This window comes from Panicum hallii, chromosome 4, assembly GCF_002211085.1.
Source record: "Panicum hallii strain FIL2 chromosome 4, PHallii_v3.1, whole genome shotgun sequence".
Classification (NCBI taxonomy): domain Eukaryota; kingdom Viridiplantae; phylum Streptophyta; class Magnoliopsida; order Poales; family Poaceae; genus Panicum; species Panicum hallii.
This window is the reverse complement of record NC_038045.1, coordinates 22622312-22646808: the sequence shown is the minus strand read 5'-3', so window position 1 is coordinate 22646808 and position 24497 is coordinate 22622312. Positions and strand designations below refer to the sequence as shown.

At 43.6% G+C, this 24497-nt stretch overlaps 2 protein-coding genes across 2 annotated transcripts; both read right to left on the bottom strand.

Annotated features, from left to right (window-relative positions):
* Nucleotides 1–657: 657 nt before the first annotated feature.
* On the bottom strand, nucleotides 658–6823 carry LOC112889513. Its single transcript, XM_025956203.1, has 2 exons — nucleotides 4275–6823; nucleotides 658–3468 (listed from the first exon to the last, which is right to left on the bottom strand). The coding sequence occupies exons 1-2, from the start codon at nucleotides 5020–5022 to the stop codon at nucleotides 3455–3457; spliced, it is 762 nt and encodes a 253-aa protein (XP_025811988.1). The 5' UTR covers nucleotides 5023–6823; the 3' UTR covers nucleotides 658–3454.
* A 3610-nt stretch (nucleotides 6824–10433) lies between these two features.
* On the bottom strand, nucleotides 10434–18169 carry LOC112888778 (aldehyde dehydrogenase family 2 member B7, mitochondrial-like). Its single transcript, XM_025955103.1, has 11 exons — nucleotides 17805–18169; nucleotides 15664–15801; nucleotides 13993–14135; nucleotides 13751–13904; nucleotides 13420–13649; nucleotides 12317–12406; nucleotides 12054–12227; nucleotides 11823–11960; nucleotides 11324–11461; nucleotides 11141–11202; nucleotides 10434–11009 (listed from the first exon to the last, which is right to left on the bottom strand). Exons 1-11 carry the CDS (start codon nucleotides 17908–17910, stop codon nucleotides 10736–10738), a joined length of 1647 nt encoding a protein of 548 aa, XP_025810888.1. The 5' UTR covers nucleotides 17911–18169; the 3' UTR covers nucleotides 10434–10735.
* Nucleotides 18170–24497: the final 6328 nt, after the last annotated feature.

Sequence of the window (24497 nt, the reverse complement as noted above, 5' to 3'; positions counted from 1 at the left end):
ATATTCGGAACATGAGGGGTCATTTGGTGGATTTTTAGATAAATTATTCGATTAACCATTTTTCAGGGTTAATTGTCCCGAAAAAAGGGGTTTTTCGAATTCCAAATCTAACTTCCATCATCTGTATCATCACACCAATTATTTCCAAGGGAACATTTTTTCACTGCATGCCACAACCATTGGATCCTTTTTTCCAAACCTGAGAGATTTGGATTCAAGGCTCGGGGCTGCGGGATACGTGGCGTCGACTACTTATTTTTCGAATATATTCGAAAAGTAAGTAAGGAAGATTCAAAACTAATGTAACCCTCAACCTGATTCTTCGATTCAACCCAAGGCTCGGGGGCTACTCTATATGGAGTGCGATTTTATATCGCACACCATACCAAAGAGGCTATTCGGGGCATAAGCACCTCATAGCCTCGATGCAACCAAGGAAGTACTCGAAGAAGACCTTCAAGCCGGAGTTTCAGAAAAAGCCGAAGACTACTTCAGAAGTACTCGAAATGCCTGCAGTACTCGGCTATAAAGAGCTCGGGGGCTTGTTAGGGATAGATCCCCTGGGTACCGCAAGGAAGCTACCCGTGAGAAAAAAAGAAGTCTGATTCCTACTAGGATTCCACTGTAATCCTATTAGGACTCATACCTTGTAATCCTACTAGGACTCCTACCTTGTAATCCTACTAGGAACCCCGTCCCCTGGGATATATAAAGGAGGGCAGGAATACCTAGATAGGAGAGAAACAACAGAGAGCAGCCAACAGGCCACTCAACATCCAAGCGCAGGGTGCAATATACAACACCCCAAAACAGGACGTAGGGTATTACGCTACTCTAGCGGTCCGAACCTGTCTAAATTTGTATCTTGTGTTCTTGCGTTCACCTTCAAGTTCCAGATCCGGCGATCCCTCACCAAATAATCACCTACCTTAGGGTATCCCTAGGTAGGCCGACGGTAAAAACACCGACATAGACTCAAGTTTATATTTCTTAAATCTTAGACCCCTAGACCTCCTTTTTTGATGGGAATGGTAATTTTGCACCACTTCACTAGGTGGTATTTTTTTTTCTTGGTTTGTCCACCTTGCCAAAAGAATCTTTTTCTAGTTCTGTCAAGCCTTTTGTGGATAATTTTCGGTAGTAATTGCATGGACATATAGTATATAGGTATGCTGCTTAGGCGGGCATTTAGGAGAGTCAGCCTCCCTCCAATTGAGAGAGCCCCTCCTTTCCAGCCATCGAGTCTTTTCAGCACTTTTTCATCCAATGGTAACCACTCCATCACATGAAGTATGGATCCAGAGACTAGGATCCCCAAGTATTTTATCGGTCAGGCCCCCACCACACAGCTGAACATCTAAGTATGCCACAAACTTTTGATTATTTTCACCTATCATCGACACTTCACTTTTATTGAAGTTGATTTTTAGGTCAGACATTCCCTCAAACATATACAGCAAGTATTTCATATTTCTAGCCGACTCCACATCATCATCCAAACAAAGAATGGTATCGTCTACATATTGGAGAATTTTTTTCTCGTACTACGCGGGAGGACTGCGTGTCATTTCATTTAAGGAAGAAGGTGAGTACCAGAGCTTAGAAAAAGCACCGGCACTCAGTATAACATAGACACTAGTTTGTTACTTATAACACAAACCAAACGAGACCACAACCCGAAAAGAAAAACCAACCAGGACTCAAACGGCCTGTTGGGACGACCTAGCTAGGAGGCACGCATTCACTAGACATCTACTGCAGGAGCACCTGCACACTTGGCCTCGCTCCCTCTCACCTGCATATTGGAGAATAGCCACACCATTCTCAATGTACTCTGGGATTAGACCCTTAATCATTTTATTGTCTCGAGCCATGTTGATCATTTTTGCGAGAGCATCGGTAGCAAAATTAAATAGTAGGGGGGATAGGGGGTCCCCCTGTCTAACTCCTTTCCCCCTCACAAAGTAGTCACCTTAGGTATTGTTCAGTCTCACACTAAGTGTTCCACTAGTCATCACCTTCTTAATCCACTGACACCATTTTTCTCCAAAGCCTCTTTTGAGGTAGGTTAATAGGAAATTCCAGCTTATTTTATCATGCGCTTTCTCAAAATCTAACTTGAGTACCAACCCCTTCTTCTTTCTTGCTCTCGTGTCATGTAAGATCTCATGCAAACTCATCACACTATCCATGATGTTTTTTCCCTTAATAAAACTATTTTGTGCCCTATTTATCAGTCTACCAATGATTGATTCTAGTCTAAGCATCCAATTTTTTGTAAAAACATTGTAAATTGCATTGAGCAGACAAATTGGTCTATACAACTTAATCTTATTTGCCTCTTTCACTTTTGGAATCAGTGTGATGGTTCCATAGTTGAGTCTAGCAATGTCAAGATCTTGCTCCTCGAAATCTTTGAACATTCTTAATAAGTCACTTTTCACTACATCCCAACAGGTTTGTAGTGTTCAATTGGGAGATGGTCAGGCCCATGAGCTGTATTTTTTTTCCATCCAAAATACTGCTGTTTTTATCTATTCCTTAGAGAAGTCTCTTTTCAATAGCTCATTCTCAGCTGCTGTTATTTTTTCCTCCTCCTTCCAGCATGAAGGGTCAAGGCTCAGGTTTGGACAGTCCGAGGGTCCAAACAAGTTTTTATAATACAAAGTTGCATGTTTCATTAGATTCTCATCCCCTTCGATCTCATTCTCTCCATCCTGCGGGCTAAAAACAGTATTTTTTCTCTTTTTCCCATTTGCCACCCTATGGAAGAAAGCTAAGTTATTATCACCTTCCAACAGCCACCTACTATTTGATCTTTTATGCCAATAGAGTTTTTCCTCCTCCTGTAGCCTCAACAGCCCTTTTTAATAAAAGTTTTCCTCTCCAATCTATTCGGAGCTAGCAGATTGTCCTCTTCTTTTTCCAGCATTCCCAGTTCCTCTTTTAACAAGTTTTTATATTTTCTAGTGTGCCCTCTCAGACTTTGACCCCATCCTTTAAGAAAATTTTTCACTCTATCCACTTTAATCACTCAACTAACCACTGCAGAGTTTGCTGTAACCGGCCTACTCCAGATCTCGGTGATCTTAGGCACAAAATCATGGTGTTTCAACCATGAGGTTTCAAAGTAAAAAGACCCCCCCCCCTTTTTTTTTATCCATGTCAGTACACAATATCAGAGGATTGTGATCCGACATGTATCTTGGGATTTTGCACAAATTGGCTAGAGGAAATTCTTGCTCCCAATCATCACTGACCAACACCCTGTCCAGTCATTCTAAAGTGGGATATTCTTGATTATTACTCCACGTATACTTTCCTCCATTCATATGGATATCTCTCAAATTGTGTGTATTGATGATACAATTAAACATGTCCGCGAAGCGGTTTCCAGAGAAATTCTTATTTTTTTCAGAGCTATATCTCAAAATATTGAAGTCTCCACCCCTAATTACGGGGGCTTTCCTGTTGCAACAGATTAGGGAAATCTCAGTCAAGAAAAGCTCTCTCCTCTCTTCATGGGTTGGGCCAGACACAGGAGCCAGGGTCCAGTTTTTGTTCAATTTTTTATCTCTTACATCAGCCACAATGGAAAAGCAACCCACTTCATAGGATAAAATGTCAAATTTGTCTAATTTGACTCCACACAGAATTGCACCTACTCTCCCACAAGCTGGTATCCAATTCCAACTATATTCCTTTCCAGGATCCACATTTCTGAAAAACTTGTCAGAGTAATTTTTCTTTATCGTTTCCTGCAGTCCCACAAAATCAGCCGTGTTCTTGTAGTAAATCTTTCACAAAGATTCCCATTCCCTTCTAGAAAACCCTCTACAGTTCCAAATTATGCCTATCATTAATTAACTTTATTTTTGGCAGCACACTTCCTGAGATTGTACCTAGAGCTAATCATGGGTACATCTCTTTTTAGGCTGAACCCCCCATCAGAAGGTTGGGGAATCTCACGTTTGCTCACACTCTTTCTTTTATTTCTTTTTTGTCTTCCTTTTTTTTCTTACTAGTCACCATTTGGAATCCTTCCTTGTTCAAGGAATCTGACTTCCAATCAATGTATTTTATCTCCTCAGAGGGGAGATTGATTTGTGGCTCATCAGTAGGCTCAGTGGACAACTCTGTATTTCTTTTAAAAAGATTACTTCTAGCATTTTCTAACTCCCTCAGAATATCAAAAGTCTCTAGAGAAAGATTATCGGTGTTCACACCCATTAAGTTAGCTCTATAAATTAATTCTTGAGTATCTAAAGTGTTACCTTCTAAGTTGTGCTTTCTCTTCAGTCTTTCAGCTTTCTCAGATGCTTTTAAGCCATCCATGCCTTGGTTCTTGATCCTCGAGCTTTGCCCCATGTTCTTGAGTTCCTCTCTGCTCTCCTCGATTGTGTCCTCAGCCTCGGCTTTGTTTGAGTTCTCCTCCACTTTCCCATCCAAATCCATATTTTGATCAGTAACTTGCTCACTTTGCATCCCCTCTTGAGTTTGTGTCAGACCAAGCTCTCCATAGTCAATTTCAGATTCCTGGATGTTGGACCATTGTTCTTCTTGACTAGACCAGACCACAGGCGGCTCCCGTGTCTCTTGGCTTGGGCTTTTTGTCTCCACTCCCCCCTGTTTTGTTTGAGTTGAACTTTTTCCAAAGATCAGATCATTCTTAGCCTCAATAACTGTCAAAGGATCAAACTTAGATTTAAACATGTTGGTTCCATATTCATTTATCATAGTTGAAGTGTTCTCATGAAGTTTAACAGACGACAACTGCTTTACTTCAATTTGCTGGAAGGAACCAAAATTGAAGTGTTCTCCACCAGGTGAAATAAGGTCATCAAAGCACAGCCCCTGATCTTCACTCTCTTCTTCAATTGTTTCTAATTCATGTTCTTGTCCCATCACCTTGCTGTCAGGTTTAGCATTCTGCACTTTTTTATCTCTTGGCTGACTACTCTCTTGAACCTCCTCCTGGTTTCTGTCAATGACATATTCTCTCCCGGATATCGTCCTGGACATTCTCTTCTTGATCAATCTCCATATTCTCAATAGCCTGACCTGCTCTCTGAGAAGTACCAGCACTTTTACCCTAGGAACTTCCTATATCAGATGTATTAGCTCCTTGGTCTGAATTCTTCCTAGATTGGCTATCTCCCCCATCAGATCTTTTAGGTTCTTTTGGAGATGGGTTGTCCTCATTGGATCTGTCATCAATCCTAGTCCATGTGGTACCAGATGCATTTGTCACACCAGCCTGAGGTACTTCTCTCTTAAATGTAAATTCATAGAAGTGCAAATCAAGCAAACCCTCTACTGAAGCTGGTAGCTTCTTGACATCCCTACACCCAATTCTGACCCTCACATAATCCCATCTCCTCAGGTTGCCCTTATCCACTTCTAAACGAATGCCCACCAGGGAACCTACATAGCTAGCAATTTTTTCAGATCTCTTCTCTAGAGGAATACCAATGATTCTGAACCAGGATGTATCTAATTTACTCTTGGCCCCAGCATTTGGGTTCCATTTCTCCACCTTGAAAGTCACATTTGGTATTGTTCTCATAAACATTCCATTGAAAAAAGAAAGATCTTCCACTTTTTTACTGTTGGGAACCTCAGCTAGTACTTGTTGTCAGCCACCTTCTTAGCATACCACCTCCGTATTGAGTGTGGTCCTGCCTGTGCCTTGAATTCAGCTTCCAATTGTCTCCCACTCACTTCCCCGCTTAGGATTGTGATCAGGGCACAATTTGCCATTTCTCTCTAGCATTCTCATCAGCATTCACACCCTGCACAATATGGAATCCCTGTCCAGCAGCAGCAAAACCACAAAAAGGAGCAATGCATTCCTATAGTAGAATCTCATTGCATACTCTAGCCACATGTCCTTCTCTCTTACATCTTAAATAAGTCACAGGTGCCACACATGCTTCAGGAAGGTGACCAGGTTTTCCACACCTGCCACAAACTCCCATCGTTTTCCTAGTATCTTCTCTGTTGTGCCTCCCCTTAGAGTGAGTTATGTTTTGAGGTTCTTCCCTCTCTCTTCAGCTTCTGCCTTATCTTTGTTTATGGATTGTGTAGAGTCCACCTAAGTTGCATCCTCCTCCTATTTCTGATAACCTTGCGCCTGTCTCATTTGCTCTCTCCCCTGATTCAGATTGTCTCGTGGATCAAAAGGCTGCTCTCTATTCTCATTCACATTGTTTCGATTGTTGACCTTTCTGTATCTCCATTCAGCATTGCTCTCTCTCCCACCTCTGAAATTGCCCCTTCTCTCCTCCCAGTTCCCATACGAACTTGTGTTAGAGCCTCCATGCTGAAACTCTCCACGACCTCCCCCAAATCCGCGACCAAATCTACCCCCAAACAGAGTGGAAACGAGGACCAAAATTGCCCCTATCAGCCATGACGATCGGCGGTGATTTTACAACTTAAGCAAAGGATCTTGTATCTCCACCGAGCGTGGACCAACGAGCTGAATCTGGACCACGGAGGGGTACAGATTGAGCTCCCCAAAACGGAAAGGGACGATCACCTCCAGAAACCACCACCTCCGGGCAGACCCCTATCCGCTTGCTTTTCTCCCAGATATAAGCAAATCCTTCGCACACCTCCTCTGCGGCGTTGGGATCGGACGCAGAGGGTCCTCTTGCTCCTGCTGCGAACTAGTTTGATTCCTGCTGGGTGAACACGGAGGATTCCCCGGGGCAAATCCACTAGGGTTACGGGATTCCTCACCTCGCGGTGTGGCAGGTGAAGTGGGGAAGAAGGGGCATGCGAAATCCCACCACTACCCTTCGGTCCTCCTGGAGCTCCCTCTGACCGCCATGGCCCAGGTGTCGGTGTAGATGGTGCGCTGCCCCCTGGCGCCACGTCCCCCGTGCACCGCATCATCCATGGCCCCGCCTGTCGGCGCCTGCTCGTGGGGCGCGCATGGTGCGTGGCCCTGACAGGGCGGATCCGCTCGCTCGCGAGACCCTGCTCCTCGTCTGCTCCTGCCGACGGCGATCGCGTTACCGCCGCTCGCTCCGGTGGGGCGAGAGAGTCACCATCCTCCCACCGCTTTGGGGGCTGTTTGGTTTGGCGCCGCAGGCGCCACACCGCGCCGCAGTTTTCGCGCCGCAAGTGTGGCGGCCAAATCGGCCGCTGCACGTTAGGCAGGTCGCGGCGCCTGCGGCGCCAAACCAAACAGCCCCTTGGTTCGTTACTTGTTGTGTACCTTCATTAGGTTCAGTTATCAACAGAAAAAACTTGAGTAGGTTTTGATAGCATCCGGAAGACTGGGACAAAGTTCCAACGCACGAGTTTGGAGGGGCCAACGTCGACACATGGGAACTGTACCGAGGCTTTCCGGGGTATGCCTGGCCAAAAACTCCAATATGCAATTAAACGGTTAGTTAATAGGATCGGATTGGACCGGCAGTCCGACTAGAAAAAACCGGAACCGGAGCTCCCGCCGGTCTAGTCCACTTGAAAGATCAGCCTGCAATCGAATTGTAGAATATCTGGTCAAACCGGTGTTTTCCACCTGATCGTGGCCCGGGTCAGGTCGGATCAAAGAAAAATCCGGTATTTTTTTAGACCCGAACTCAGCCCAAGCCCGACCCAACACGTGGTCAGGTCGGGTTCAGGTCGGTCAGGTTAAACTCAAAATTTTATGTATAACTAGCTAATGGCCCGTGCGTTACCACGGGCATACATTTTAAATAAAAAACACCAATCTACTAAAAAACAGTATGGATACACACAAACATAAGATGCTGGCCAATATGCTAAAGCACACAATCCAACTTGCTAAGACAATTGTCATCATGTTTTGCTATGGGCAAAACAAATTTACTATCCACTTACAACAAAAGGAACTCCATTTCTCGCCTCAATTTTTTTCATGTTATGTCATTAATAAGATATATTTACAAATTTACCATTCATATGTACTTCCAATTTTCTTAATTATTGGAATATATGATTTATTTAGAATTTCGAAAAAAGTCTATTTCACTCCCATCACCTATTCACTTTGTGCATCCCGCCCCCCACCAAAACTACAGCTTAATCCCTCCTCCTAACAATAATGGCCTAATTTACCCCCTAAACCGGCTTCCTACCCTGATTTCCCTACATGGCACAGTTTTGACCGAGTCATTCTGAGTTAAAGGCCAACTAATCTAGTGATGTGGACAACCATAGCCGAGCCCAGTGCCTAGTTTCGTTGTGACCCGTGGGCTGTGGCCCCGCGCGCACATCTAATCAGTCGTTCTGCCTGGTGAAGCTGGTTTCCATACACGCCAATCGCCACCGCTTGCGCACCCAAGCACGTCACAGCATACTACGGCACCAAGTGCCAACACAAGGTCCACCTCAAGAAGGTATGTACTGCCAAGAGCTCTGTTCCCAAGTTTCTCCGTTGGTCGAGCACTCCGATCACCTTTCATCGGGGTGACCACCCTCCCAATGTTCTCCGACCAGGGAGTTACCTTCTCCTTATCAACCCATCATCACTAACAAGCGCTTGACCAAGGTGCTAATTAACGGGGATAGCAGCCTCAACATCTTATATGTTGAGACCTTCCATGCCATGGGCATCTCACGGTCCAAGCTCCACACTTCCATCTTCCCCTTCCATGGGATCGTCCCAGGCATGAGGGCGTACCCCATGGGGAATCTTGAGCTATCGGTCACGTTCGGCGATTGTAGCAACTTCGGCACCGAGACCCTAATCTTTGAGGTAGTGGATTTTGAGGGATCGTACCACGCCATCCCTCAGGCGCCCATGCTACGCCAAATTCATGGCGGTCCCCAACTATACCTACCTCAAGTTGAAGATGCCGGGGCCAAACGGTGTCATCGCGGTTAGCAGCTCCTTCGAGTAGGCATGCGCCTGAGGTTGCGAGCATTTCGAGCTCGCCACCGCCATCACCAACTCCGCTGAGCTCCAAAAGCTTCGCTAGACGGTGACGGAGCATGCCCCCGACTCCAACGAGCCGACTTCGTCCAGTGCTTTCCGCCCGACCGAGGACACCAAGGCGATTGGCGTCGACCAACGACCCGACCAAGATCGTGCAAATTGGGGCCCAGCTTCCAGCCGAATAGGAAAGCGCGCTCGTAGACTTCCTACGCGCCAATCGTGATGCCTTCGCATGGAAGACCTCTGACATGCCAGGCATTCCGAGGAAAGTCGCCGAGCATGAGCTTCGCATCAAAGCTGGGTTCCAAACCCGTGCACTAACGCCAACGCCACTTTGATGACGAGAGGCGCAGGGCCATAGGCGAGGAGACCGCCAAGCTCCTTGCAGCTGGTTTCATCAAGGAAGTGTACCACTCTGACTGGCTTGCCAATCCCGTCCTTGTAAAAAAGAAGAATGGAAAATGGAGAATGTGTGTTGAGTGTACTAGCCTTAACAAGGCATGCCCCAAGGATTCTTTTCTTTTGCCGTGTATAGATCAAATAGTTGATTCCATATCAGGATGCGAAATCCTCTCTTTTCTGGATGCTTACTCGGGCTATCACCAGATTGCGATGAAAGAGTCCGACCAGATCGCGAGCTCTTTCATCACCCCGTTCGGCACGTACCGCTACTCACCATGCCGTTCGGCCTGAAAAACACCGGTGCCACCTACCAGCGTTGCATGCAGAAGTGTTTTGTCGATCAGATCGACCCATCCCGGCAACCCAACCAGCTCGAGCAACCGAAGCCCACAATCGCCGTCTACGTTGATGACATAGTCGTGAAAGCACCTTGCGCGGGAGATCTGATCGCGACGCTAGACTCCACGTTCGCTAACCTCCGAAGGTTTAGCGTCAAATTAAATTTCAAAAAATGCACTTTCGGGGTTCCAAAGGGGAAGTTACTCGGATACATAGTGTCCAAGCGTGGCGTCGAATCCAACCCCGAAAAGATCACGGCCATCACCCGGATGGGCCCCATCCGCAACATGAAAGGCGTGCAGCGGCTCATCGGCTGTTTGGCCGCCCTCAGTCGGTTCGTCTCCCGACTGGGTGAGCGGGGGATGCCCCTGTACAAACTCCTCAAGAAGTTGGACTCGTTCGTCAGAATGGAAGAGGCTCAGTAGGCTTTGGACAACCTAAGACATTACTAACCTCGGCTCCAATCCTCGTCGCTCCCGAGGGATGAGAGCCCCTTCTACTCTACCTTGCGGCCGCCACCCATGTGGTCAGCCACTCTTGTGGTCGAAAGGGAGAAGCTGGGCCATGTGCTAAAGGTCCAACGACCGGTATACTTCGTCAACGAAGTACTCACTGAGATCAAAGACCGCTCACGCGTATCCAAAAAATCAAATCACGTAGTTCCTTGGCATAGCAGCCCACATCTGCGCGTTTTGATTGGCTTCGACGCTGCCAAGTTCAACTACTTCCATGTTCATCGCAATTTTTATCCAGCTCCGTCGTCCCTTTAAGATACAGCTACTCATTATGCCACCGCGCTCGATTACTATATTTGGAAATGAAACAAGCTGACCACTTGCACTTCCAACTTCCTTTTCTGTTGCTACAATAATATAACAGTCTTATCTCAAAGCAAAAGGGAGGAACCAAATTACACAAGATAGGCACCAACCAAAGGCTTATTAGGGCAATCTTATTAGAGCTGTTCTTCTTCTTCTTCATCGTCATCTATCTGATCATCGCCATCTTCACATTGTTCGGGATGTGGTGAGGAAATGAACCTCTGCAGTCCATGTCCAGAGGGTCACACACATGCGACCCCTACAACCACGCAGCATTCTTGATAGGGGTGACGACAGCCTTCACTTGCAAGTAGTTCTTCAGGCTGTCGATGCCCTTCTCCCTCCCGATGCCGCTTTGCTTGTACCCACCGAAGGGGATCGCAGCGTCGAAGACATCGAAGCAGTTCACCCAGACGGTACCGACCCTCAGGGCGCGTGTCAGGGTGTTGGCCGTGTCCAAGCTCTTGGTGAACACACCTGCAGCCAATCCATATGGGCTCGCATTTGCCCTCTTGATAACTTCATTCAGATCTCTGTTAAAGCAGGGCAAAAAAAAGTCATAAACCAATTTATTGCTGCTTAAGATTTCTTTGCAATTCTTAAATGCATGGCTATTACTCAGAGTTTCAGAAATTAGACACATCAACAGGAGCATAATACTCACTTGAACTTGAGGATCGACTGAACAGGCCCAAATATCTCCTCTTGAGCAATCTTCATGCAGTCCTGTAACAGCAATATTATGAACATTAAGCATACCCTTTTTGTTTTCTATGAAACATTAAGCAAATCTTGCAAGAGACAAAAAGAAATTTTGAAGTAGTAATTTGATGCAGTCAAAGCTTACCTGCACATCTGAGAAAATCGTTGGCTGGATGTAGAAACCTTTGTCACCCAACCTATCACCACCCGTCACAAGGGTAGCTCCACTGTCAACACCAGACCTGATGTAGCGCAAGATCTTGTTGAATTGTTCATCATCAATCTACAAACAAACAATATTTTTCAAGTTATCATCTGTCCAGACGAGGAGGAACTGTAGAGTAACAATAGGAAACATTGTCATCAATCTGAAAAGAAGAAACTTGCAGGATTCTATTGTATGGTTTTTGCTGATTGAAGGAATTGTTGAACTTGCATGAGTTGTATTGAATAATAACTGACAAAGTAACAGCTCAATAGGTGAATTGAGAAATAAGTATGAGTTTGTTGGCAACGTATCTACTACATGAAGGAAACGTCAAACCTTTCCCAAACGAAGCTCCACAAAATTAATGGCTGGTAATGTGATTATAGAAGCTGGAAACTAGAAATTACTAAACATGCTGAATCAGAACAATATGTACCTGAGGGCCCTGTTCTACACCTTTCCTGAATGGATCGCCAACAACACGCTTCAATGCACGAGCTTTGGCCTTCTCCACGAACTCATCATAAATACGCTCATGTACAAACGTGCGAGACCCAGCACAGCAGCATTGTCCCTTAAACATTGATAAGACAAGATAAAGAAGTTTGGTAAAGTAATAAAAACTAACACAACTATCTGCTAATTTTGACATAATGCCAACAAATACCTGGTTAAAGAACAGGGCAAAGTGTGCAAGCTCAACAGCGTGGTCAACATCAGCATCATCCATGATAACAAAAGGAGACTTGCCTCCTAACTCCAGTGTCACTGACTTAAGGTTGCTCCTTGCAGCCAACTCGAGAATAATTTTACCGGTGTTGGTAGATCCAGTGAATGCAATCTTTGTTGAAGGAAAGAAATATATGATTAATCATAGTTATATTGTTGTTCTCACCATCTTTTACAAGAAAATACAAGAAAAATGCTTACCTTATCAACATCCATGTGACTAGCAAGAGCAGCACCAGCTGTAGGACCAAAACCAGAGACAACATTCACGACACCCTCAGGGAGTCCAGCCTATTTAACATGCAAAGTATGATCAGCTCTGGTTCAAAAGGAAATTGTACAGGCAATATAAAACAATATTCCTTATATATTATATATGACAACTTGCTCATTGCACGCTCAAAGCACGGCTAGGTCTGCAAATGCAGTTATACTTGCAATATATGTGTGATAACTATGAAAAAATATGTTTAATATTTTTCTGGTTTTACATCTTGTAAACACTCTTTTTTTATGTATATCTAATATAATCACTAATCAGTAGGGGCCTGCTCCTGTCTCTCTGAAAAAAATTATGATTAAAACATTCTAGTTTCATCTTCAACTCAAATAGATGTTGCATTAACCTGATCAATCCATAGGTCTAAACTCTTACAATCAGTCACCAAAGTACGCATGCAAATCCATTCTATTTCTCTATATGAATAAGATATGATTTGCTTAACAGGCCGCCTTGAGATTTTTAGCCCTCAAGATAAAATGAGGTGCAGTTGCTCTTTACATTATGCATAGATGGAGAAAGTTATTTTAAACTTGTGTAGTCTGTGTTTCAACCATCCTATATTTGCATTGAAACAAGGATCCTATATATGCATTGGAACAAGGTCACATAAACAGAGAACTAAACAATTGACCAAGTGTACTGAAATTTGAAACATCTGGCTCTTGGATGCTCAATTAACACAATTTGTAATTTTTTTTTCTAATTTGTTCCCCTTTTGGGAGTTGGGACTAGTGGTGGTGCCTAGCAACTCAAGGGAGCAAAATTAGTAAAACAACATCAAGCTTTGTGAGATCACTCCATATATCTACTTACATAAAAAAACATGTTTGACAAATCCTATAGCAGCTTTTATTCCCAATAAAACTCAACACGCATCAATGGAACATAAAAAAGGTTGTCGGATGAAACAGAGCCTATTCTCTCAATGAAAATTTAATAGGTGCAATCACAGTAATTGATTATTAATTGACTTCCCTTACAAACAAAACTAAACAAAACACGAAATATTAGTTGCACCAACCTCATGCAACAACTTGGAGATATACAAAGCTGAAAGAGGAGTTTGTTCAGCAGTCTTGAGCACAAGAGTGTTCCCGCATGCCAAAGCAGGGCCAACTTTCCAGGCAAACATCAGAAGTGGGAAGTTCCATGGGATGATCTGACCTGCAACGCCAATTGGCTCGTGCAAGACCTGTACATGGTGTGGTCCATCAGCCGGCACAACGAGCCCATGGATCTTATCAGCCCAACCTTGCAGACCAAATAAAAAAAGGGAACCAGATCAGACATGTAAGTATGTTGTATTGTTCTTGAAAACTTTCATTAATTAATATAAAAAATAAGGCAGTCACCAGCATAGTAACGCATAAGACGGGCCACCATCGGTACTTCAATTTGGGCAGCTTGTTCATATGGCTTCCCATTGTCCCATGTCTCCAAAGCAGCAATCTCGTCATTGTGCTTCTCGATCAAATCAGCAAATCGTAGCAGGATACAGGACCTCTCCTGCAAAGATAAATTCCGACCAGCTGTGAGCATGGCTGGATGCCACAAATGTCACAACGGAAACTAAAATGTCAAGATGAGTATTTACATATGCAGTCATCTTCGGCCACGGCCCCTCATCAAAAGCCTTGCGTGCTGCAGCGACGGCACGGTTAACATCCTCTGCGTCACCTTCAGCCACATGAGCAATCACCTCCCCTGTACGAGGGTCCAGTGTCGGGAAGGTCTTGCCTGATGAGATGAAAATGCACAGCGTAAATGGTGAGTTTGACTTATCATAGAAGACACAAAAAAAGAAACTACAATAGACATGTGCCATGTAGCAGGTTTATAGTAGGCAATATTTTTTGTGAATACTCCATCCTTTCTAAAATGCAAACTGTTAAAATGTAAGATGTTTAGTTTCATAGTTTTATCTTAAGTCAAGCTTCTCTAACTTTGACCAAATTCATAGAAAAATATATTGACATCTACAATACCAAATAAATGCATTATCAACACATATTTCATGGTGGATTTAATGAAACTAATTTGATGTTATAGATGTTGGTGCATTTTTATTTCTATAAATTTGGTCAAATTAACTTTGGACAAAACTAAAACCTATTGTATTTTGAGCGAAGTGGGTTTGTGTTTAATAATAGAGTGTACAATTACAAATGTTTGAATTCTTAGAAGTGTAGTGCCTTGTGGTAAAGCATAGCTGCTAAAGGAGAATGATTTAGAACGTTGTGTGTTTTTACTATAAACAAATATGCATTTTTGCTTGTTGCATGCATATCATCTCGAAATATTTCATAAGATATGGCACTTTCGTTATTCTTCTTTTGCACCACACAATAAGCAGATATTAAGCAACAGAAACCAAGCCCAGATTTTTCAACAGAAATCAGCAAAGTGGTTATGGTACCAGCCTTGTTACTTGTTTTTTTTTGTTAAAAAAAATTCAAGGTTGCATCTACTACTTATACTAAAGGGCCAGGATTTCACGAATCGCTCAGAAGGTCAGGTTCCTGTAGCAACAGTTCAGGTCAATGGAAGCTTTTATTTAATGCTTTAGTGCTGCACTTCTAGAGCTCCCATGCACACTTACAAAGTTACAGCATTGCACATGCACATGCCCCCTGTTTCAGCATAGTCACGTCCCGGCTCTGCAGCCACAGGCGATCTTACACAGGCTGAGGTAAAGTATGCTGATAACTCATTGTTCTTCAGCTATGGAAGCAGCAAGCTATAGCCAAATTAAATTTGTGAAAAGACAAACACCTTTGAGTTTTGAGAGAAGACCGTAATTTTTTTCTAATAAAGGATTCTGTACTAGCTTCCACTTGGACACTCTGAAAACATTTAAAAAGAATAAAACAATAGCAGTACACGTTATACATCGTTAAGGTTATGGATAAATGCGTAACCACCATTATTAACCATTACGTTATGAACTATCGTGATTCATGTGTTAAAAAAATATCTCATGTCAATTATGGTAACACTTAGATAAAATCATTTATTTTCTTAGTATTGTTGAATCATTTGTTTTCTCTTCTTATTATCCGATCAACAAACTTGAGTTCTTCTGTAAACTTCTTCATTTTTCTGGCGTGCATTCTTCTTCAGTATTTTTCATTCTTACTTTATGTTAAGATCTTCGGTATAGGCGTACATAGCGCGCCAATCTGCCTAGTTATTACTAATTGAACTGATGCTAACCAGCTGAAGTAGCATAATTCACTCAAATATGAATGAAATGAAAGTTACATACCAGATGCGGAATCAACAAAGTTGCCATTGATGAGGAGCTTTGTGTAGTTCACTTGGACTGGGGGCGAGATGGGATCCTCTGCTGCTGCTGCAGTGCTGAACCTTTGAAGGACCCCTGGCAACAGTCCGCATGTCCCATCTGCAGGCATAATTCGTGCACTGTGATCAGACATGACAGTACTTTGCTCATAAATGTGTCAAGACATTAATGAGTAACAGATTTCTAAGAAACAAATACATTAATGAGGTCCGGATGGATGTACAGAAGCCAAAAGGATAAACGGGACCCTCAGATCATATTTTGTGCCATCAAAGGGTGAATAAACATGACATAGTAAGACAAAAGCTCATCATTCGTGTCATCCTTCTTGTTTTTATAAGAAAAATTATTAGTGCAATCCTATAGAATTATTTCAAACACAGTGAATTTGTTCTTCGGATGATTGGATTAAGTATAACAACTTCACTCATGTTAAGCAACAACTGGACTGAAAGGACTGCACTATTTCGTGAATGCAGTTCTTGTAGCAGAACAGATGGAAGTTAGCTATTCAGGAAGACAAGAACACATCATTTTGTCAGGTAGCTTACGTTCAGTAAGGTAAGACTTGGTAAAGGTGAAATGTAAAATATTACAAAAGGCACAGGTTTGGAGGAAATTTTACTAAATGGGACATGAATATTTGAACATGTGTTGAGTACCAAAGGTGACCGGGTGAAGCACACAATGGTGGCCCAGTAGCAATTGCAAGTAGTTCGCTTCGGAACAAAACTGCAGAAAACTAAAAGTCCTGATTTTCATCCACTACGAGACAAGGACACATCATTTTGTCAATTATCTCCCATTCGATCAGAATTGGCACAGAGCAAAATGTCAATTTTGCAACAACAAAAAAATGACAGATTTTGAAAGATGCCATCCTTTTTCACATTACATTGAAATAAATTTACAACACAGTCCGGTTACCTAGAGAATTTTGCTAAGCAGATCGTGAATCTTTTGCAATATGTATTTTCCGAAAAGTGACTTGCTGAACCTCGCCACAGACAATCCAATATCAAGCAGTTGAGTGGTAGCAAACAAAACTGCAGACATCCAAACGCTCAGATTTTCTACTGTACGGATAAGGACTGGAGGAAAAACACGCTCTTATCATGTCCCATTAAATCTTATCCCCAGAGCACACGAAACACAAAAAGTCTCCAAGCTCCTACTCCCTCCATGACTCACTGATGACGCAAGGCCAAGAAGCCACACATCATGAGTCGTCAGGGCGAGGGCAAAGCCGGAAGTGGCCATAAAGCCTCTCAATGTTAGTTTTTTCCCCCACTATCCAGGTAACCTCCGTCCGTTTCAGCTGAGCAGAGCGGACACAGGAAGAGACAGTGGGTGAAATCAACGTTTCATATGGAAGAGTTGCCAGGACCATTTCTCCGAGAGATGTGGGCTCCAAGGCTCGTACCGTACACACACGTAGGGGGAGAGAGAGAGAGAGAGACAGTGGTGGAGGGGGGGGGGGGGAGAGAGTGGGGGTAGTGATGAAGAGATGACCGTTTAGAAAAACCAATTTCAGAGAGATTACAGGTCAAAATCATGTTTTGTTTCGTATGAATGAAAGGGGGCGAAATATACAAGATTCAACTTTTACATCAGCAGGTCAGGCATGAACCAATAATTAAATACAGATAGAAAAGAATGAAGAAACTGAAGCAAACCAAGGACTGACACCAATCTAATCTAAAGGGATCCAGAGCTGGCGCGCGTTTACACAAAGGGCAGCACCCCCCACCCCCCCCCCCCCCCCCCGGGGGGAATTCAGATAACCATGCCTGCTCGGCTGCTAAGATCCAAAGCCCAACAATAAAAGGTGAACACAACGCAGCAACCAGGCCCCTCGAAGATATCGACGAAACCAAAAGAAAAAACAGAGCTGATCAACAACCAAGCCATGATCAAGAACCCGTAAGATTCGGAGACGTTGTAACGAGCGGATAAGGCCAGGTAGCGATTTAAGAGTTGGTGCTGCTGCTAGTCTGCTACTCGCTTCGAATTAGCAGGAGCAGGGATTATTATGTTAATGTTACGCATGCGGCATGTCCAGGAAGCGCGGAGCAACCAAATCAGACGAATCGAGACGCTACCTGGCCTGCGTAGCGCAGAAGGTACAGCGGGCGCGGCGCCGGCAAAGGCGGCCCTGCTGGCGAGGAGGCAGCGGGAGACGAGCGAGGAGGCGGCCCTCCGTGCCATGGGGGGGGGGGGGGGGGGGGGGGGGGGGCGGAATTTATTGCGGCCGCCGAAGCGAACCCTCTGCTGCCGCTGCTGATCCGCCGCCGCGAGACAGTAATGGAAGCGGATATCCGCCTGTACTTGCTGCAGGCGTCCCCAGCAGCAGCGGCGGCGGTGGTGGCTGGTGGGAGTGAGAACTGAGGAGTAATGGCTGCCGGCTGCCTCCCTCCCCTTTGCCTCTCTCTCTCTCTCCCCCCCCCTGGATTTTGGCTTCGTTTTGGGGAGGAAAGCGAAGCGAGGGGGATTTTAATAGGGCCGGGATTCGGGCAACCACGGGTGCCAAGACTATTATGGTGCTGGCTGCTGAGGGGATGGGACGGGCGTGGGGCCCACACGGAAGAGGATGAGTGAGAGATACAGGCATACAGCCATACTCGAGAGGATTAGAGCAGGGCAGCATGGGCACGGAGATTTTTAGTTGGAGGGGGATGGTTGTTGAGGGATCTTCTGCGAGTGTTTTTCCAGTTTGGTCACTGCACGTGCAGTTCAATAATTTCAATCTAAATGAAGGAAAATTTAAGAGTGTCACTTTTCTCCCTTGTTGAAATGAATAGCTAGGCTAGCCGATGTTTGACCTACGCCAGGTGAAGTTGTTGTTACCAGTTGTACTTTGCATCCCGTTCGTGTGATTGTGTGAATGAATTTATTGCTGCATGTACGATATGGGCCTGAACCACTACATTATTTTTGTACGAATTTGATACTATATTCTATTATAAATTTCATAAATCTTCTTCACAGGGAAAAAAGATTAGAAACAGTCATGCAGACGTGTTAGTTTCCTGTACGTCTTTCCGACTGCGCACGCAACGACTATAAACAATAATCACGGTCTCGGAACCTCCCTGATTAATTAGGCCAGTGGAGTGTCGTACTCCTTCCTTTTGTGTCGTATAGTCCTCTGATGCGGAGGTGGTTAAACACCCCTTAATCTTCTCGGTAACCACTCTCCGGCAATTAATGACTGTATTATCGGTTTCTCCTTGCATGCAGTCATGCAGCCCGTCGGTAGCCTCCGCATGCAAATTCGTCCGTCCCGCCACGCATACCGCGCGCTCTCCCTGCCGCGCGCCCACGCTGTTTTCTCCTCTCGTCAAACTGCACAGGTACGCAAACCAATCAAGTTGCATCCTGCCAAACTGCACACGCCCGCGCCAAATTGCGCAGGCATGCATGCCAATTTTTTTTGGCCAAAATTTCAGCGGCCAAAAAAGCAAGCTTCAAATTTCAAACCTTGGTGCCACTCCATAGGCTTGTTCCCAATAAATACTGAATCTATAGGCACCACTCCAAGCCATTTCCTCCATGCTTTCTCCTACACAATGGTAGAGCCAAACACCGGTTTTGTTTTTGGCCTCAATGAGCTTGTCGAAGATGATCCAGTTGATCCTAATGCTCCCGTAAACTGGGATGTTATAACAGAAGATGTCTTTGATTTTGATAAACCATTGTTTCAGGAAGAGATTGAAAAAGGTCAATTTTTATTTTTCTTACTCTCTTGCATATCTTTTATTCAATCTGTTTACGATCCATCATCTTTTGTTCAAATAGATGAAGTAACTCATGCATTTGATCTAAACTTGCCTGCGGAAGAAGGAGCTGAAGGTAAGTTTCCTGCTGTAACCATTTTGGAGTACAGACTCATGCATATCTATTCCTCCTTGAGTGATCTTTTCCTTTTCATCAGATGCACAAGTTAATTCTGCAGCAAGCTTTAGATTCCCTAAATTAACTAAAAAAATAATAATATGTTCTTGCCATTTCGATTCAGATTTGCATGAATCAAATTGTCATATTGAGATTTGCATTAGTATTTCAAGTCATCAAAGTACTAAAAATATATGAACCGAACCGAATTAAACATCTTGTTTGCCATACATGCAAGGGAATATAATTGCATACATTTCCCTGGTTACATCGTCAAGCTTTGCATCTTTTGTTTCCACTGCCACTTCTTCTTCCTCAGCCACATTTTCTTCTTCCCCAACCACATCTTCTTCCCCGGCCAATATCAGTGCAGCCTGCACAACATGCTCCTCCTTTGCCTTTGCGCTGGATTGCACCTACTCCATGAATACCAGGAAGTAGTACTGGCAACCAGGACTGCACTAAACAAGCAGTAGCACGATCCGATTTGAAGACGCACTCTGCAAGTGAAGCGATGTAGCTGATGACCTCCGCAACATCATGATCCTCGCCGACATCACCACGCAGGAGCTTTCTTCCTCCTCCTGCTCTGCCGTCGGAGCGCACGAGGCTGCAACGCCTGCTGTTGGCGGAGTGGCCGTACTCGCCGGTGCCATGCTCCTCACTCTCGAAAGAGTCTGGCGCATAGTCCACGCCACGCAGGAGCTTCCTTCCTCCTTCTGCTCCGCCGCCGGCGCGCACGACGCCGCCGCGCCTGCACTCGCCATCGAGCTCCGCTACGTTTCGAATTGAGAAATCTGCCATCGCTAGTTTGCGGGCAAGGTGCAAATCGCACGTAGTTTGCTGCTCATCTCCGCACTCGTCATCCATTCAATTTGTATTCCACCGTCTGCATGCATGCTGATTCATTTCTCCACAGAATCGAGGAGCGCTTAACTGCATCGGTTTTAATTTTCTCCAGGATCGAAGAGCGGACCAATATACGACATATTTTCCCGTCATTTTTCAAAAAAATTATACGACACCTAAAATAAAAGGAGGGAGTAGTAGGCAGAGCCACTATGAAAGAGAGGAGGGGAAGTTTCATAGGATGCGAGAGATTCTTCAAAAGGTTTGGTTACTTAGTTCACAGTTTTGGTAATTGTACAATAACACCTGCTAAGATTGGCCTTAGCGCGCGGAAACCATGCCCGCTCCGACGTCCATGACAGCATAATTGGATCAGCACCGTGTCAGTGTCACCCACCTCACATCGATGATAAATTGATCACGAGTCGGTACGTGCCGATGATCGAGTTGGTACCGATCCATGTGCAAAATTGCCTCGCGTGCTTGCGGCTCCAGCCAATTCCTTTCTCACCCCTTGGAAACCAAGATCAAGGCGGGTTACCGTGGCGCTGCTAGGTACTTCCTTCATCCCATAAAGACGGTTTATTTAGACTTCAAATTTTATCCCATAAAGACTATTGATTTAGATCGTAGTAAAGTCCAAGACTATTCATTTAGATTGCAGTAAAATCCATCTAATTAAAACAATATCAAATATTAAGAAATAATTGCATAGAGAAAGGTAAAAAGCTAATCAAATACTACTAACTAAAGGTAATATGAAAAATTTTCTAACTAACAGTTTTTTTGGGACAGAAGCTGTAGATAGCGCGCGTACGTTTCGCCCTGCCCTGCCATGGGACGGGAGGAGTGCGTCCGTGCACATCACCGCTGGGCTTGGGGGGCATACCGTTCTCGTCGGCCGAAAGGACGGACGCACGCGCGCGCGAGCAGCGGGCCAACGGAACAGGGAACGCCCATCACGAGTTTGACGTACGTCGTACTTTCGGGACCATGGATGGAGCGATACCTGCCCTGCGGAGCGGGGCCGGGGCACGGCACGGCGGTGGGCCAGCCAGCGACGGAAGACATGGCCACTTCGCCGTGCGTCTCGGATGGCGCGCGCTCGGCAACGGGGATTTGGTTGGCTCACTGTTGCGTCACTGCATCCATCGATCTACCGGATTCGGCCCTGAATGAAACAAGGTGGTTTTGGAATTAATATGGGGGAGTGGATATATCGATGGTTTGAGATGATTGTGGGGCCCACATGCAATTGGGAGAGAGATTGAGTCTCTTTATTTTATTTTTTCCCATGTAGAAAATACTACGGCTTCTCGATGGAATCCCCGGACAGCCAAACTACCCTAAGAAAAAAAATGCTTGGAGGTACTGTAACAAAAGCTATTTATAACCCCCTTTTTTCAAAATCTCCAGGATTTCCTCTTTTTCCACGATTCCATCCTAAATGTGTTCCGACTATAAATTCTTGTTAAGCCTCTGGTCAATGCACGTGCAGATGGACCTTTTTACTGGGAGAAAATTTACATGGCCCTTTTATCATGACGGTAACTCAGTTATTTCAGCGTACTGCCACCGTTTACTTGGTTGCATCGTCTGATGGGAACAGTGGTGGTTGAATCTCTGGTAGGTGGATTAAGTTCTAGGTGATCTTTCAGTAACACCAGAATTTGGGTCGACGTAAGCCTAGAGCCAACCGTGGTGTTATTGCTGCTAGATACAGTTAAGCCAATAACCTTACGAATCATAGACAACAATGTACTATATATGACTGAAGGCTGACTCCAGCAGGCGAGCTATTCGGCTAGGCAAAGGCAAAATGGCTACTATGAGAGTATTATAGCACTAGATATCCGTCTCCAACAGAATAGGCATAAAAGCAAGGCATTTTGACTAGCAGGGGAGAGGGAAGTTAAAATGCATGCTCTGCCAGGCCAAGCCATCCGCGGCTCGACCAACGGCCAGTTGGGCGGGAGGAGAGAGAAGGTTGTGCGGTAAGGGAGAACTCGCCGATTCGGGAGGAGAGAGATTTCTTGCCGTTGGCGGGAGCCAACTACCAGTAGAATGCAATATGCTTTTGCTTATGCTGTTGGAGGTCAGAAAAAATACTTACCGTAGCTATTTCCTAACCGATAGGCAAAACGTGTATTTGCCTACTCCGAATGGCTTCTTTTGTTGGAGACAGCCTTAAGTGGGGTTTAGATAGGGTAACTAAACTTTCCCGTCACATAGAATTTTGGACACCAATTAAAAGTATTATATATAGGCTAATTACAAAATTAATTGTATAAATGGAGACTAATTCGCGAGACGAATCCATTAAATCTAATTAATCCATAATTTGGTAATATTGTGCTACAGTAAACATATGCTAATGATGGATTAATTAGGTTTAATAGATTCATCTCGTGAATTAGACTCCAATTATTTTTATAGTTAGCTCATGTTTAGCCCTTTTAATTGGCATCCAAACATATGACGTGACCGGACTAAAATTTAGTCACTCAATAAAAACAGCCCCTTAATAAGAACTATAACAAGCAGCCATAAGTCCCTAATAGTACAAACATGATTTAAATTTGCATCATGAAGTGACATAGAGATACCCAAATGCGCAACCAGAGGACTCGCGTATTTTAATCGCTACCGCAGTTTGCCAAACCGCGTCACAACTCTCGCATCGAAAACTGTTGCAGGCGTTCAGTTTGCTTCTAAACTTCTGGCACGGCAACAACCGCGGCATGGTGCACGCTGGCGCAAACCAAATGTAGCCAAGATCTCTTAGACCTTGTCCAACGGTTGAGCTAATTAGTAGCTATAAGTTATTATTTTCTCCGTTTTAAATTATTAGTCGTTTTACTAGATGCATAATTATTGTTATGCATCTTGATACATATTATATCTAGGTGTATATAAAAATTTATTGCAAAATTTATATATCTAAAAAACTAAAACGACTAATAATTTAGGATTAAGAAAGTACATATCAGCATTCTCCAATAATCCAATTTTTGGCTAAGCCTCCAAAGCATCTATGGACCCACATTACCCACATCTTTTCTATCTCTCCTTATCCTCAAGCAAGGCTGTTTGGAAGGATCTCAATGAGCCATCTTAAGAAGCTACTGCTAAATGGAAGGACCTTATCAACATCCACTAGTAGAGACACACGTGCTGTGCAGCACGTGTATTGAAAACCTATTAAATAGAAATTTTATATTTATAAAAAATCTAGTAAATTATAATTTTATATTTTTATAGAGGATATATTTTAAGAGAAAATTTGTAAATAAGAATATAGTAATTGACAATTTAGTATCACACAGATTAAAAATATTTGGTAATAAAAAACTTAACCCATACTATAATTATTTATATTCAACAATTTAGCACATGTTTTTAAAAGATCTAGTAAGAAAACTTTATATTCGTATATGAAAATACTTAATACAATGAACAGTAATAAAGAAAAACATTCATGATCCATGTTATATGCCAACATATACATTAGCAAATTTTATTAATGATTGTAATCATAATTATTCAAACATTAATTATAATGTTAATTAAGTTCCCGTAGTTGTTGATGTATTCATAGACATCTTTCATCCTCACTGTAAGAGTAATCAGCAATCAATGAACAAATATTTCAGATATGGCCAGAGCAAGCAAATCCAATGGAAAGCAACATTAATTTTGTATCTCTACCATTATAGGGGTTCTTCTTTTTATAGTAAGGAGAAAAATCCAATTTATTGCATACATGCTATTGTAACCCTATTTCAAAATGAAACATTTAAAGGAAAGCTAAATGCCCGTACGTTGGTACAGGAAAAACAAATTTGTTGCATACTACTATTGCAATTCAGATTTATTTACATAGTTACATATATTTAGTTAACTTGTTACAATAAATAGTTACATATATTTAGTTAACTTGTTACAATCTATCTCATAAAAAATATTTATCATCTATTCTCGCGCTATAATTTTTATTCACGACCTTGCCCCTAATCTGATCATCAACATTTACATTTTTTATTGGCTTGGAA